The following is a 17,651-nucleotide window of genomic DNA, read 5'->3' on the forward strand; positions in this document are numbered from 1 at the left end:
ATTACTTTTCAGGGTCAGTGCTGGGCTAAAAGATGCAGCACTGGGTTCTCTCCTGATAACAAGTGAATAAATCGGAATTCGTACTTCGGATGATTTTAGAGGAATATTTTTACATTTAAAAAATTGGACACTTACAAACTTTTCTGCTGAAAACCACACAATGGATTCCTATGGAAGGAAATACAAGTTACTGGTATGTACTCTTACAATTACTTTTCAGTGTCAGTGCTGGGCTAAAAGATGCATCACTGGCTTCTCTCCTGATAACAGGTGAGTAAATAGTAATTCGTAGTTCGGCTGATTTTTGAGGAATATTTGTACGTTTCAAAAACGGACACTTCGAAACTTTTCTGGTAAAAATCACACAATGGATTCCTATGGAAGGAAATACAAGTTACTGGTAAGTATGCTTAGAATTACTTTTCAGGGTCAGTGCTGGGCTAAAAGATGCAGCACTGGGTTCTCTCCTGATAACAGGTGAATAAATCGGAATTCGTACTTCGGCTGATTTTTGAGGAATATTTGTACGTTTCAAAAATGGACACTTAGAAACTTTTCTGCTGAAAACCACACAATGGATTCCTATGGAAGGAAATACAAGTTACTGGTAAGTACGCTTAGAATTACTTTTCAGGGTCAGTGCTGGTCTAAAAGATGCAGCCCTGGGTTCTCTCCTGATAACAGGTGAGTAAATCGAAATTCGTAGTTCGGCTGATTTTGGAGGAATATTTGTACAATGGTAAAGGAAGGGGGTGGGGCCTGAGGTGACGTGTGCAAACACGCCCTGTGGCGTGTTTTAAGTTAGGGAATTAATTCCTCTTCAATCCTGTGGTCCCCTGGGGCCAACTAGCCCACCAGGTGCCTCCAGTATGCGCCAGGGTGCTGCGTTGCAGAGAGGTGTTCAGAGGCCACGCCCCTTTTTACAACACTCTGCAACACAGCTCTGTGGCGCTTTCTGGATGTACCTGGTGGGCTAGTTGTCCCCTAGGAGACCTCTTGATTGAAGAGGAATGAATTCCCCAACTTAAAACGCGCCACAGGGTGTGTTTGCACAGTATCACCTCAGGCCCCGCCCCCTACCTTCACCACTGTGCAAACGTGCCCCGTGGCATGTTTTAAGTTGAGAGATTAAGTCCCCTTGAATCCTGAGGTCTCCTAGAAGCCAACTAGGCCACCAGGTACCTCCAGTAAGCGCCACAGAGCTGCATTGCAGAAAAGTGTAAAAAGGGGTGTGGCCTCATTACACGTCTCTGCAACGCAGCCCCCTGGCGCATACTGGAGGTTCCTGGTGGGCTAGTTGGCCCCCAGGGACCCCTAGTATTCAAGGGGAATTAGTTCCCCCTCTGCAAAGGCGCCAGGGGGCGCGTTTGCAGAGTGGTGTAAGGAGGGGGCATGGCCTCTGACCCGATACCGGTCTTTTCTTTTTTTTTTTTTTTTTCTTTTTTTTTAGAAGGGGGGCTGTGTAGCCACCCTTCCTTTTCCATTTTTTTGACCCTGGGACCCCATGCCCAAAATTTTTGATAATAAAAATAAACAAAAAAAATCGGGAAAGGGGGCACGTGGCCCCCCCCTCCCGAGGTCATAATTTGCCCCAAAGACCCCATCACCCGGGGCATGGCCCTTTTAAAAAAAAAAATAATTGGAGGGGGGCTACGTAGCCCCCCTCCCAGGCCACTTATGGCCCCGTGGACCCCATCCCCCGGAGCCTGGCCCCAATCCCCCCCCATGGTCCCAGCCGGCTCCCTGCGTCCTGCGGGAGCCGGCATTGCTTTTCCACATGGGGAGCAGCTAACATGCTGCTCCCCATGTGGAAAAGCAATCAGCCGCGAGGCTCCCGCCCTGTCATTGCAAACTACAGTGTCCCGGGGATGGGCACCCCGGGACACTGCAAGAGCCGGCCCTGGGGGGTGGTGTTCCCCAGGGCCTATTCAAGGCTCCAGGAGGGGGGCTGCGTGGTTCCCCTCCCACAAGGACAAGTTGCCCCGGGGGTGGCAGTCCCTGGGGCTGGGGGGGCCTGAGAGCCCCCATCCCAAATAATTTTAAGCCCCGGGGGGTGGCGGTCCCCGGAGCAGTGTGGGGGCATTGGGACCCCCCCAATACTTTTTTATTACTGCCCCCGGGATTTGGTCCCCCCAGAGGCTAATTATCAAAGAAGCGCGGGAGCCCCGCACTTCTTTTTTTTAAATTTCGGCCGAAATTCGCGCTGGGTGCGTGAATCTTGCCAATTTTTTTTGGGCTCTGGGGGTCCTTGTGGGACCCCCTGAGCAGGCCTAGGGGGTCAGGGTGTTTCTACCCTGCCCCCTTGTCGCATTTTTCGCGTTTGTTTTATAGGTTTCTTGTGCCTCGGTTCTACCGAGGCACAAGATGGCTGCCAACACTTCCTGATCTGGAATGTTGACAGCCAATTAGAATACAGCTCGTGCACGGCAGGGTGCGTGCTGGGTGCGGGGATGGTGTGCGGATCCTCCGAGGCCATAGATATATCTATCTTTTTAACTTTAATTTTCTCAGGAACTACTGAACGGATTTACACCATTTAAGCAAAAGGCACGAGTCTGTACTGAGGACTACCTCTTTGCCAAATTTGGTGTAATTCCATTCAGCAGTTCGGGCTGTAGCTGCGTCAACAGGTCCTATGGGAAAATGCATGGGGAAAACGTGTTTTGGGACCCCCCTTTTTTCTCGGCCCCCGCTTGACGAATCACTGTGAAATTTTCAGGATAGGAGCGGACCGTAGCTGGCCAAAAGTTTGGAAAATTTCGCGAAGTTTCGTCTATCGGCGCCAACGTTATTCCAAATAGAATGTTGCGGATTTCCTATGGAAAGTAGGTCCTAACTATATATACCTACTAGCGACCGCCAGTAGGTAATATATATAAATATATGCCAGACCGATCATGCAGTATATGTTCTCATGTGTATTTGTGGGCTTAGATACGTGGGAAGTACTAATCTACGGGTGCACGTGAGAATACTTCAACACCTACGAGCAATCATTAACAGTGATTCGACTTATCCGGTTGCTCGACACTTTAAAGAAGCTATTTCTTTTTTTTTTTAAGGGGGCTATGTAGCCCCCCTTCTTTTTCTAATTTATTGGCCCTGGGGAGCCCATCCCCCAGGGCCTGCCCCCAATTTTGTTTTTTTGTTTTTTTATATCCGGAAGGGGGCCGCGTCATGTGGCCCCACTCCCGTGGCCATATTTTGCCCCAGGACCCCTTCCCCCAGGGCATGGCCAACTTTTTCTTAGCTTTTTATGGAAGGGGGGGGGCCTCCTCTGGCCACTTTAAGGCCCCGGGGCCGGCTATTGATTTAAAAAAAAAAATGTTTTTTTAATAAATGGGGAGGGGGCCGCGTGGCTCCCCTACCGGGCCACTTATGGCCCCGGGGACCCCATCCCCCGGGGCCTGGCCACCTTGTTGGGGACCGTGGGGGGTCCCAATCCCCCCACGGTCCCAGCCGGCTCCACGCTTCCTGCGGGAGCCGGCATTGCTTTTCCACATGGGGAGCAGCTAACATGCTGCTCCCCATGTGGAAAAGCAATCTGCTTTGCTTCATTGAAGCAAGAGCAGGTTTCCCTGGTCTCGCTTCAATGAAGCAAAGCAGTTTGCAATGGCAGGGTGGGAGCTGCGAGGCTCCCGCCCTGCCATTGCAAACAGCAGTGTTTCGGGGGTGGGCACCCCGGGACTCTGCAGGAGCCGTCCCTGGGGGGTGGCGGTCCCCAGGGCCTGTACCAGGCTCCAGGAGGGGGGCTGCACGGCCCCACTCACACATGTTAAAGTTGCCCCAGGGGTGGCTGTCCCCAGGGCTGGGGGGGCCTGAGAGCCCCCCACCTATTTTAAAATTGCCCCGAGGGTGGCAGTCCCTGGGGATGGGGGGGCCTGAGAGCCCCCCCACCCATTGTTAAGAAGCCCCGGGGGCTGCGGGGGGCCATGAGCCCCTCGCCTATTTTATGCACGTGTCCTGGGGGATGGTGGTCCCCGAGGCTGCGGGGGGGCCGTGAGCCCCCCCACCTATTTCATGTGCGTGCCCCAGGGGGTGGTGGTCCCCGGGGCTGGGGGGGCTGAGAGTCCCCCCCACCCATATTCACAATGCCCCGGGGGGCCGTGAGCCCCTGCATATACAATGTTCGAGCCCCAGGGGGTGGCGGTCCCTGGGGCAGTGTGGGGTGGGATTGGGACCCCACACTTTTTTTTACTCTGCCCCCGGGATTTGGCCCCCTTATCGGGAGGATCCGCGCATCCAGCGCGCATGCTCCCATTTACAAAATAAAATAAAAAATAGGGACCTTGGGGGCCCTTGTGGGACCCCCTGAGCAGGTAATATCTGACGTCATCAGCAGAGGATTGTGGTCGCGTGAGTTATAGTTGCCTGCACTAACTATAACGGGGGAATTTCATTGTTTTTTTACGAGTGAAATGTCCAGCTAACTATAACATGTGTGAAACCTATGGTTTTTTAAGTGAATTTGCAAGGTTTTTTAAATGCTAATTCGTAACTATAACGTGTGTGAAACCTATGGTTTTTTTCAGTGAATTTGCACGGTTTTTTAAATGCTAAGTTATGTATTTATAAATTTATTTTTTTTCAGGTTTTTCACCGTGCGCGCACCTCGCGATTTAAAAAAAAAAAAAAAAATTGGTTTTTTCGCCCTTGGGGGTCCTTCTGTGACCCCCTGACCAAGGCTAGGGGGTCAGGAACAGCCCACTCTGCCCCCTTTTCACGTTCTCCACCTTTTTTTTCACCCCCTCAGACTGCGAGAGACAAAATGGCGGCCGACACTTCCTGGTTTCGACCGATTCGAATGTTTACCGACATCTAACAACCAATCAGAATTACGCTCGCGCACGGCAGGGTGCGCCCACCGTGTGCGCACGGTGCGCGCGTATAGATATTGATATGCTTTTAAATGCTATTTTCTCAGGAAATACTGAACAGATTTACACCAGACCTGCAAAAGGCACTTCCTTGACCTTATGGCTACCTCTCTGCCAAATTTCACGTAATTCTGTTCAGCCTTTCGGGCTGTAGCTGCGACTAAAGGTCCTATTGAAAAATGCATGGGGAAAACGCGTTTTGGGACCCCCCCTTTTTCTCGGCCCCCGCTTGACAAATCACCCCGAGACTTTCAGGGTAGGAGCTGAACGGAGCGCCCAATTAGTTTTGAAAATTTTGCGAGGATTCGTCAACCGGCGCCAAAGTTATTCAAAATAGAATTTTGAGATTTCCTATGGAAACTAGGTTGTAACTATAACTATCTACTGGCGGCCGCCAGTAGATTATATATATATATATATATATATATATATATATATATATATATATTCACTGAAAAAACCATAGGTTTCACACACGTTATAGTTAGGAATTAGCATTTAAAAAACCTTAGAAATTCAGTGAAAAAACCATAGGTTTCACACATGTTATAGTTAGCTGGACATTTTACTCGTAAAAAACCAATGAAATTGCCCCGTTATAGTTAGTTCAGCTAACTATAACTCGCGCGCCCGCAATGCACTGCTGATGACGTCACATATTACATCACTCATGACATGGTCAGTGACATCACTCATGACATCACTGATGACATCTCAAATGACATCACTGATGACATCACTGATGACATCATCCTTGTGATAGAGTGGCAGACCTCCTCTCACCTTAATATAAGCTTTGATACACACATTCAAAAATAGAGACTAAAAATTTCAAAACAATGGACATACCAATACCAGTTACAACAACCTCTTCAGTAATTCTAAGATCCACATACACATCCACTCATTCACCAACAGTCCTATACAGTCACTCATACATGTACTCACTCATCATATGTACTCATACATCTATACATCCTGTTACACAATGCCACTCATCCATAGAGTTACTCACACACATAGTCACTCATGCTAATAAAGAATCAAACATACATTTACTTGCATATACAGTTATACACACACCACCACACTTACTTCTACGGAAACTTACACATACTTAGTCTTTTAAACAATCACTTATAGAAACACATACTTATTCATACAGGAACTCTTTCAATCTCTCACTTTCACATATACTCACATATATACACCAATAGTCACATATACTAGTTTAAAACGTATGTAGTTACTCCTGAAGACACTATTGAGACAGTCATTCACTCACTAACACACCCATACACACACTCATCCACCCATACAGTCCTGCACACATGCTGTGTTCAACACATACAAACAGTGAGTCACTCATTCATGCACCGATGCACTACGTAATACCCCCCACCGAACCATGCAGACACTCAGACTGATACTCAAAAAAACAACTAATAACCTAAATAGGCACCCATGTAGCTACTCACCAACCCATGCAGCCACTTATACACAAAGTGAGAGACTGATACAGATATTTACATATTTAAACATTATTCACTAAGCCATGTATTCACTATGATACACTTAATCAGTCAGTTACACAATCATTTTTTCAAAAACAAATCATCCATTTAGACACTTATATACCCATTTATTCTTCCATCGACCATGAGATATACATATATAAAACATATTTAATTTTCAGAATAACACACATTCACTAGATGATGTCATCAGTGATGTCATCAGTGATGTCATTTGAGATGTCATCAGTGATGTCATGAGTGATGTCACTGACCATGTCATGAGTGATGTAATATGTGACGTCATCAGCAGTGCATTGCGGGCGCGCGAGTTATAGTTAGCTGAACTAACTATAACGGGGCAATTTCATTGGTTTTTTACGAGTAAAATGTCCAGCTAACTATAACATGTGTGAAACCTATGGTTTTTTCACTGAATTTCTAAGGTTTTTTAAATGCTAATTCCTAACTATAACGTGTGTGAAACCTATGGTTTTTTCAGTGAATTTCTAAGGTTTTTTAAATGCTAATTCCTAACTATAACGTGTGTGAAACCCATGGTTTTTTCAGTGAATTTGCAAGGTTTTTTAAATGCTAATTCCTAACTATAACGTGTGTGAAACCCATGGTTTTTTCAGTGAATTTGCAAGGTTTTTTAAATGCTATTTTTTTTTTATATTCTTCATTTTTTTCAAACATATTTTTATTTTAATTTTCTTATCTTTTATAAAGACTATGCTTTAATTTTTAAAATCCTTAAATATTTTTTTTATATATATTTTTTTTAAATAAACATGTAAAATTTATTTCCTGATTTTTCTTTTTTTTTTTTTATAGTACGCGTACCGTAAGCTCACGGTAAGCGTACGGTTTACGCAACGTCCGTAATCTATCTACGCTGCTTGCGTATAGTTACGCACTTTGCGTAGCCGCGCGTACTGCGCGCGGGACGCGTGCGCGCTTACGCAACACGCGCACGTTACGCGGAAGTGCCGGGAAATGACTGTTGTGCGCATGTGCGCAAGCGCGTGTCTTTTTTACGCGCACGCGTACTTTTTGCCGTAAGCGCACCGTAAGCGTACCGTAAGCGTACGGTAGGTCATGTGATCTTGAAACACAACTTTTGATTGGTTGAAACTACTTTCAGTTCTAGAACTCTCCTACACCACACCCATTCCCCTCATTTCTGCTTGTGATCCCTTGGGAGAAGGAGCTGGTTTGTCTTTGGGATACGATGGCAGAACAGCAGAGCTCTTCTGAGAGTGAGGCTAGCACCAGCAGCACTGTCTTGAGGCAGAGAGCGAGGAAAGTAAAACCTTCTTATGTTTGGGATTATTTTACTTTTCCAGAAGGCCAGCAAAAGGTGAATGCACCCTTAGTTACTTGCAAGCTGTGTCAGCGTGTACTTTCTAGAGGTAATCCTAACAGGAAGTATTCCTTTGGGAATCACACCATGAAGAGACACCTCCAGGAAGTACACAGAAGGACACATGGTCATCTTTTTGGAGGTAACTCTTCAGAAAGACGAGCCAGTACATCCACAGCAGCTCAGCCTGGACCATCACCTGCAGGGCTTACTCCTTCTTCTGCAGGTCAGGTGAGCCCTTCATCTGTGGGGGGAGAATCTCCTTTTGCTGGCCCTCTGGAAATGAACCCTCGATTTCGGAAGGTTGATATTCATTGCACATTTTGTAAAGCTCTAATTTGTTATAGGGAGACCAGTGTTTCCCTAGTGAATAACAAAATAGATCAGCACATTTGTAGCTTTGAATGATTTTCCCATGGTTCCTTTCCTCTGTCCCTGCATGAACACAACGGTTCTTTTAAGAGCCAACCTTATCTTTCATCTTTTTTTTACATTTTTTTTAAAAAACTTTTTTTTTTTTTTTTACCGTACGCGTACGGTAAGCGTACCTTTTTTTTATTTTTTAAAAAAAACACTAAAAATCATTTTTCACATTACAAGGTCCTTGAAAGACTACAATTATTACTATTGACTTACCATACTCACTGGAAAAAATATTTATTCATTTGTTTTTTTAAAAAATAGTTTTTAAAATGGTTGTAGTTTACGAAAATTTTCTATATCGATCTGAAAAAAAAGAAAAAAGTATTAATATTTTTAAAACATTTTATAATACAGTACACATATTTACATTTTTTCCCAAAAAATATTTTTGCCTTATTTTTGCTGTTTTCAGAATATATTGCATTTCACTATAAATTGTGAAAGCAATTGCATTCATCATTTTACAGCGGGCAAAAAAAAATAACAATCTCAAAGATTGTATTAAAAAAGCCCAGAATCTCTTCTCACTTAAACTTATCATTACAGAAATGCATATTATTCTTAAAAAATGTCATCTAAAAACAATACTTTTTTCTTTAAAATACCGTCTGATATTTTTGTTTCAGAAGTACATTCACAATAATATATCTCAAATAACTCCAAAATACATCTGATTTTATTTCCTTTAGGCCAAATAGTATTTTTTATTCTTTCCCTGGAATAAATTTCCAAGGGAAAACCATTAAAATTCTAAAGTTTAATCTGTCCAGATCTCACCGATTCTCTGTAACATTTTGGTTCACGAAAATTTTTCGAATAATTTATTTAGTCCACAATAGAATTGCTTACTTTTCCACATGGCCAAATAGTAATTTTTGAAATTATTTTTGAAAAAATTTCCAGTGGCAGTCCAATAACATTCCAAAATTTAAAATGTGCAGAAGTTACCGATAATCTCTAAATTATTGGTTTTTCAAAATTGCATTAAAAATTTAAAAAGTCCACATTACAATTGGTTATCTTTCCTTTAGGCCAAATGATAATTTTAAAAATCTTTTTTCTACAAAATTGCAATGGTAATCCTGTAAAATGGTAAAATTATTTTGTCCAGATCTTGCCAAGTCTCTCTAAAATTTAGGTTTCAGGAAGATTAGATAGGAATTTGCTAAATCAAAAGGCAAACGTTGTTTGAAAATCAATTGGGAATCATTACACAGTGTCCATCCTTTTTCACATTTTAGATAAACTGTGTAATGTCCAGAAGTAACAGTAGGTCCATCATGGAAAATTATTGCAACAGTTACAAAAGTTTTTCCTGAAATTGATAATTGCTGTCCTGTAAACTTCTTTATTAAAGTATCCAATTTTGATCCATCAGCTCTACATCGTTGCATCATTAAAATTACATACTGTCCGTATTCCCTTAAAATTAATGTTGATAACATGTCAGAATTACACTCACCACATTTCATGCTATGATTAGCATCTTTAACTAAGTTTGCAAAAGTGACTGTTTTACTCTCTGGCAATGTCAAATAAATAAACCTTTCATTATCAACAATAGAACCACTTATATTATAACAATTATCACAACTATGTTCCCATTTATAAGAGAGACCAAAAAAAATGTCAATGGGAACTCCTTCTTCTTCCACTACCTGAAGAAAATACATCAAAAATTCGTGAGCATCTTGCTGTTCATTTTGAGAAAACTGTGTTCGTCCTGAACATACATCTAAAAGTTTTCTAATATCAGTAGCACTTTCTATTTGAGTTTTATCTTTACTCAGCTTTTGAAAAAGGAGACTGAGCTCTGAACAGAATCTTTTTCCCTGATTTATTATTATCTGCTCTTGCAAACTTTCCAGATAAAAAGCAACATTCAGCACTACATTTGCGTAGCAGTTGACACCAGAGCTATTTTCAAAATGACATCCTACAACCTGTTCTTCATTTTCCTTATTCTTTTTGCTTGCAATTACATCACTCCTCTTTTTTTTCCTCTTCTCTACATCTTCATTACAGATATTCTCATTTCTCCTTTTACGAGAAACTACACGTTTCTCCAACACAGGATACTGACCTAAATGAGGAGCATAGCTTCTTCTTAATCTATTATACTCCTTTACACAGTTTGTATCAGCACTAACTTTTGAGTCATCGAAGTCTATCATGAATAAACCTGATAATGTTTTGACTCGTGACAAAGCAACATATGCCATACCTTCTTTGAACACACTAGATCCAATGTTCACAAATGCACAATCTACAGTCAATCCTTGAGACTTGTGAATAGTTACAGCATATGCTAGAGAAAACGGAAACTGCTTCCTACGTACATATAAGTCTTTCACAAGCATGAAACGAACTGAACAACGACAAATGTCTTTAACTTCCTCTATCTGATCAAATTTTATTTTTAACCATTCAATTCCATCTTTTTTCTGATAATTAATAAAACCCACAACTCTTCCCATCGCTCCATTTACTAAGCCTTTTTCAACATCCAAATTTCTCCTTAAAAACACTCTACAGTTCATGCAAACATATAGATTTTTTTCTAATCCTGCTGTTTTGGAGATGTTCTTCTCTAGTGAGTCCAATTTATTTTTCAGTTTGCCTGTTACTGTGACAGTAATTCTTCCATCCTCAATTTTGTCCACTGCTTCCAATTTCATGATCTCTTCCTTTTCCAATTTCAAAAGCTCCTCATTGAATATTGAGCATTCACGTAGAGTTGGCATTAAGCAGATGACACTTTTGTTTTCTGCAATGTTCTTGTATATCTTCTCTGCAACTATTTCTTCCTTTGGAAATAAATTATGTAGCAGCCGAGTCTGTAATGCTTTTTTGCCAGCTTCTGTGAGTAGTCCAATCCTGATATCTTTCAGAATACTTCCATATTCTTCATCGTTTGCTTGCCTCATATTAGTTGTAAGTTCCTTGTACTCAAAGAAGGACCAAATATTTGTATTACCGATGCTTCCCAATGACTTCTTCGTGTCTTCATGTGTCACAGTATTAAACACTGGTTGTCCTTTAACCGGAGTAAGTTGCAAAAGATCCCCAAAAACGATGACGTGTTTTCCACCAAATAACACGTCATAGTCTGTCTTCAAAATTTGCTGCATTCTTAAATGCACAAAGGCAAGCATTAAGTTTGATACCATGCTCACCTCATCAATAATGAGAACTTGCATCTTCTTCAATACTCTTGAAACTTCCAAGCATGCTTCTCCAGTTAGCTTGTTGAATTGTATTTTGTTCTCATGCTCCACTGGTAACATTAGCAAACGATGTAAGGTGATTCCTTTTATGTTATATGCTGCTAACCCAGTTGGAGCAGTAACCACACAAGACAAAGTAGAATCTGTTTTTTGCTTTAGGTAGCTTCTGATGACTTTAATTAGGAAACTTTTTCCAGTGCCAGCTTGTCCGCTTACATACATCCTGATTGGATGAAATGATGTGCATGAGCACTCTTTTTTTTCATGTAGAAATCCGTGATCAATTTTGTTTTTGATCTCTTCATAAATTTGTTGCTGCTCTTGATTCAGTTGTCTTTCCAAATTTTCTAAGTCTATAAATGCTTCTTGAGCTTGATTCATAGCCGTTTCCACTTCATTCATGGCTATTGATGCTTCATTTTCAACGATTGGTTGTCCTAGGGGATCTTGACTGTATGTTCCTGAACTTTGGCTGTCCTGAGAACTGTCTCTAGCAATTTCTGCTGCAATTGTAGTTTCCTGTTCAATTTCTTCATTTAACATTTGCAGATAAGTTGAGAATGTACTGCATTGTATGCTGTCTTTGCAAGCATTAAAAGAATCTTCATAGCTCTGGAATTCTCCCAGTAGTTCATCCTCTGAACGCCATGGTTTAAACAACTGTAAAAGAGCCAAGTAGTAAAATTCTTTCTTGTCGGTAGTGTCGCAACTCAGCTTCCGGTGATTTATCAAACTTCCTTTGGTTTGCTTCACCAAACATCCTTCTTCACCAACGACTTTATATTTTCCATTATTGATGTCTTCTGCAGCTTTCCGTGAATAAATGTAGTTCTGCAGCACTTCATAGAGACACATGTTCTCCAGATGATGACTTCTCTTGGGATAATATGTGTCCAACATGTTTGTTTTCAATATATCTGTACTTTCAGGTTCGAACTGTGCCAAATATTCAATTTCTCCAACAGATTTCAGTACCCGATTTCTCATTGCTGCAAGGCCTAAACTTGCCCAAATTATTCTTCTTGACTTCGAGTAGAGACTTGCAGAAGATAATCTATCTGAACATTCGTAGGATCCAATTTCTCGATGCGATAACATCTTCAAACTGAAACTGTACAGCTTCTTACTGACAGTCTTCTCGTGAGAAATCTCTTCCCACATTTCCTTCAATTCTGTTTTTTCTGATTTCGTAATGTAAGACGTTACATATCGAGCAACAGCAATGGAATTGTCAGCAACATACTGTATATCCATGTTAGCGTTCCACATGGATAAAATGACTGGGTTGTAGTCATTTATATTTTTTGATTCTTCTTTTCTTTTAAGGTTGTAGGTATTCTTAGGTGATTTTCTTGTGATAGTATGTCTCACAGCTGACATAAAACTGTTGACTCTTCCATTTGTAAGAACAGGTCTAGGAAATCCAAATCGACATTTAGTGTAGTATTTTTCTTTGCTCTTGTATTTCCGTCGACAGTATTTTCCACACCGATGACTTTGGAAACGTAGAACTTGCTCCTTTAACTTGTACTCTTCTGTGCTTTTAGGTATAGCACATGTTGCATATTCTTCAATGTAAGATAACACTGCTTCATCAGTATCTGATCCAAACTTTGGGGCATCCTTGATCCACAGCAGCATATGAATATGAGGAGCACCTCTTGCCTGGTACTCTTTTCTCCAAAAGAAATCCACTACTTCTCCAAGGGGTGGATTTTTTTTATTGCAGATGAAGGACATCATAGCCTCAAATCTATGATTGAAATATCTGCAAACATTAACCGGATCCAATGAGCACAGTTCTCCTGCTGTCTTGTATTCGATGTTTTCAATGTTTGAATTGGCCTCTCGTAGAAAATCCAGTAAATCATCCCAAGCGTACTCGGCGCAGCTTAGGGTAAGGAACCATGTTGGTGTTCCTAAATTGCGTAACATGCATTTTAGTTCACCATGGCGTCGGTACCAATATTCATTTGTCCCACGCTGACAAGCCATCAGATTGATCAGTTGTGTTTCCAAATGATCATCTCGGTGCTGCACTTTCTCCATAAAATCCTTAGCAGACACATTTTGTAAATGTACTCCACTTTTTAAAATGTGATTTACTGCATAAGACAGTGCAGACAAGTCGCTTTCAAATAAAAGATGGAACAAATAAGGGATACTTTGTCGAAATCTGGGATCTTCAGCATATAGTCTTGTAGTCCGATACTCAGAAGCTGGAATCTGTTCCGGACGTTCATCGTATCGTCCTCCTTTTCCTTTAGGAAACAGCTGGGGAAAACATCGAGCTTCCAAGCTCTCCTCCCATACACTCACGGGATTTCCTTTTGCTTTCTTCATCTGAAAGAGATCAATATTGTCTCCCATAACTTCTTTCGAATGGAGAGGATGTATGCTAAAATGTTCATAAATTTCTTCTTCCTTTGACTTGTCCACTTTTTCAATTTGTCCACTTGGTGTTTCTGTATCTCCTTGTAAATCTTCTTCTTCTTCTTCTTCTACTATATAAATTGATTCATACCATTTGTTATTTTTTTTCAAATACAAATTTGCTCTTTGTACTTTCCGCACATCTACCAGCTCCTGCCAAATCTTCTTATTCTTTGTAGGTACACCATTAACCAGAATAATTAATGGTTCAGTTTCCAAAGTATCCGCATCAATAGTTTCCATATTTTTTTTCAAATCCAAGGGCAAATACACCACTCTACCTTTTAAACCTCTCACTAAATCTGAAGGAGGTAATTTACCAGTTTTGGGCTCCATACGTACTATGGTCTGGAACGGATGAACACATTGAATGAGTATAGACTCATATGTATTTAATTCAGAAAGTTCAGCAGGAATAGCATCCAATTCTAAATTATTATGTACAGCTCTGGTCGGCATTCTATTTTCCTCTAACTTGTTGTAGCAGTATTTACAAATACGCTGATCTTCACCCAATTCAAAACAATTTTCAAGAAATATATATGTTGCAAAATCCATCCACTTATAATTATCTTCATTTTCACTCTTTCTGTAGAGATCAACATTCCTAGTTTGTTTTCTATAATGAGTTCTGCGGCAACAAATACAAGTAACATTTGGTCTTTCATTAGAGACTATTGCAAATTTTGTTATGTGATCATTAAATGTCTTACTTACACAAGGTTCTACATTCTCTTCCACTTCTGCCTCATTTACTGTGTCCTTCTCTGCACTGTTTTGTTCAGGACCAAAGTAACAAAACTGAATTTCATCAACAACCTTCTCTACATCTGATACCGTTCCTCGGAACAGAGCCCTATTCAATTCATTTAACTTTATTGCTGGACTTTTGGCAAAATACAACCGTCTCACAAACTTTCTCATTTCAGTATGATGAACAGCCAGCATCCTAAAATGATGGAAAACACTATTGCACACTTTTCTAGATAGACAAGCAAGAGAATGACCCTGCAAACCAGTATTCTCTCTCACTCTGCATGGATCCAGACTTTGAAGCACCTTAATCTTTTGTTTTACACTTTTTTTACTATATTCTCTTAGAAACTCTCGAAATCTGTCAATAGATTCCTGACGCACAGTGCAAATACTACTACAATTCCAAGTGTACACTGGGGCTTTAGGACGTCTCCCCATTGCCTCATCTGCCATCACTTGTACCTCATCTCTTGGAACCATTATCTCCTTCTCCATTATGCAACCATTTTTTACTTCGTATGAACGACCTCTGGTGTCAACTGCATGCAGCAAACTATTACTTTGAAAATAGCTCTCTTCATTAAAAAAAGGTTCACTACTTGAGCTATGCATCCACTTTCCTAAAAACACTTTACAAAAATTTGTTCTGTTCACTACTCTTTTGCTTTTGCTTTGTGATTTCAGTACATTAACCATTTTATCTAATGTACGCATCCTATTCAAAATTAATATGAATAGTTTCCTTTTTAATTCTAATGCCTTTGCTGCAATGGCTTCAATTTCTTTTTTTCTCTTATAATATTTAGCCTTTTGCTTATATTTCTTTATATCCTTTATCAAATTGGACATAACTCTTCTCTGAAACATTTTTCTACGTATCTCTTTAAATGCTGTTTTTCTGTTTATGTTAAACTTTTCAATTGCAGAAGGTATATTTGCATTAACTAAATCCTCAATTTTTTGCTGTTCTGTAGGTTTTGTTACATTTTTCCGAGAACAGACATTTTGTACATTTTTGTTTGTTTTCAATATTTTGTTTAGGAATTGTCTTTTTTGCTTACCAGAAGATTTTTTCTTTTTCCCAACATCAGCATCTTCTACTAACTTTGGTCCTCCAGTTGTCCTCAAATATAGTTTTTTTTTTAGCGTTTTTTGAACTCGAGATTTTGTAGGCATCTTAAATTTTGTTCACTGTTCTTCAGCAATACCTGCAAAAAAACTAAAAAAAAAATTCTTTATTGTATTTAAATATATTACTACATTTCTTTTCACAATAGTCACAAAACGAAATTTCTTTGCCAATTTGAATGCACACAAACTCCTCTTTTTTTTTGGGCAAGTGAAAATCTGTATAACAAACTGTCACATTATGAAACCAAGCTGTTTTTTTTTCAGACCACCACCGTGTGTATTCTCTGTGACTGCCTACACTCCAGCAGGGGCAACCAGCCTTAGTGATGCTGAATGTATTTGCATTACAGACTTAAACCTGAAAACCCCACTCGCTTCTAATTACTGTGCATGACTATACATGGCAAGCACATGGGTGTGTGCTAAACCTCTGCTTCTTCCCCCAAAAATTCGCTCCTCTTTTCCATCTACTGCAACTGTGAAATCACCAGAGCAAGACGCAATACATTTCTGCCTATAATTCTTCTATGCACACAGAGTCATGTTTTCACATTAGTGCCAAAACGAAATTTCTTTGCCAATTTGAAAGCACACTTACTGCTCTTTTTTTTTTCGGGCCAAGTGAAAATCTCTTTTTACACTTTGAAATCACTTTTACAGACTGACACATTCTGAAACCTTTTTTTTTAAATTTATTTAAATGCACATGTCCAAGCTGTTTTTTTTTCAGACCACCACCGTGTGTATTCTCTGTGACTGCCTACACTCCAGCAGGGGCAACCAGCCTTAGTGATGCTGAATGTATTTGCATTACAGACTTAAACCTGAAAACCCCACTCGCTTCTAATTACTGTGCATGACTATACATGGCAAGCACATGGGTGTGTGCTAAACCTCTGCTTCTTCCCCCAAAAATTCGCTCCTCTTTTCCATCTACTGCAACTGTGAAATCACCAGAGCAAGACGCAATACATTTCTGCCTATAATTCTTCTATGCACACAGAGTCATGTTTTCACATTAGTGCCAAAACGAAATTTCTTTGCCAATTTGAAAGCACACTTACTGCTCTTTTTTTTTCGGGGGCAAGTGTATATCTCTTTTTTCAATTTGAAATCACTTTTACAGACTGACACATTCTGAAACCTTTTTTTTTAAATTTATTTAAATGCACATGTCCAAGCAGTTTTTTTTTCAGACCACCACCGTGTGCATTCTCTGTGACTGCCTACACTCCAGCAGGGGCAACCAGCCTTAGTGATGCTGAATGTATTTGCATTACAGACTTAAACCTGAAAACCCCACTCGCTTCTAATTACTGTGCATGACTATACATGGCAAGCACATGGGTGTGTGCTAAACCTCTGCTTCTTCCCCCAAAAATTCGCTCCTCTTTTCCATCTACTGCAACTGTGAAATCACCAGAGCAAGACGCAATACATTTCTGCCTATAATTCTTCTATGCACACAGAGTCATGTTTTCACATTAGTGCCAAAACGAAATTTCTTTGCCAATTTGAAAGCACACTTACTGCTCTTTTTTTTTCGGGCCAAGTGAAAATCTCTTTTTACACTTTGAAATCACTTTTACAGACTGACACATTCTGAAACCTTTTTTTTTAAATTTATTTAAATGCACATGTCCAAGCTGTTTTTTTTTCAGACCACCACCGTGTGTATTCTCTGTGACTGCCTACACTCCAGCAGGGGCAACCAGCCTTAGTGATGCTGAATGTATTTGCATTACAGACTTAAACCTGAAAACCCCACTCGCTTCTAATTACTGTGCATGACTATACATGGCAAGCACATGGGTGTGTGCTAAACCTCTGCTTCTTCCCCCAAAAATTCGCTCCTCTTTTCCATCTACTGCAACTGTGAAATCACCAGAGCAAGACGCAATACATTTCTGCCTATAATTCTTCT

General features: G+C 40.6%; 1 protein-coding gene across 1 annotated transcript in view; it reads right to left on the reverse strand.

Moving 5' to 3' along the window:
- Positions 1-17,651, reverse strand: part of LOC146785450 (uncharacterized) — a 69,945-nt gene that overhangs the window by 49,174 nt on the left and 3,120 nt on the right. The window contains exon 2 of the mRNA XM_085633049.1: positions 13,864-15,815. Coding sequence (XP_085489175.1) covers positions 13,864-15,772 — 1,909 coding nt within the window. The 5' untranslated portion in view covers positions 15,773-15,815. The remainder of the gene's footprint in view (positions 1-13,863; positions 15,816-17,651) is intronic.

This window comes from Triturus cristatus, chromosome 11 (genome assembly GCF_964204655.1).
Source record: "Triturus cristatus chromosome 11, aTriCri1.1, whole genome shotgun sequence".
Lineage (NCBI taxonomy): Eukaryota > Metazoa > Chordata > Amphibia > Caudata > Salamandridae > Triturus > Triturus cristatus.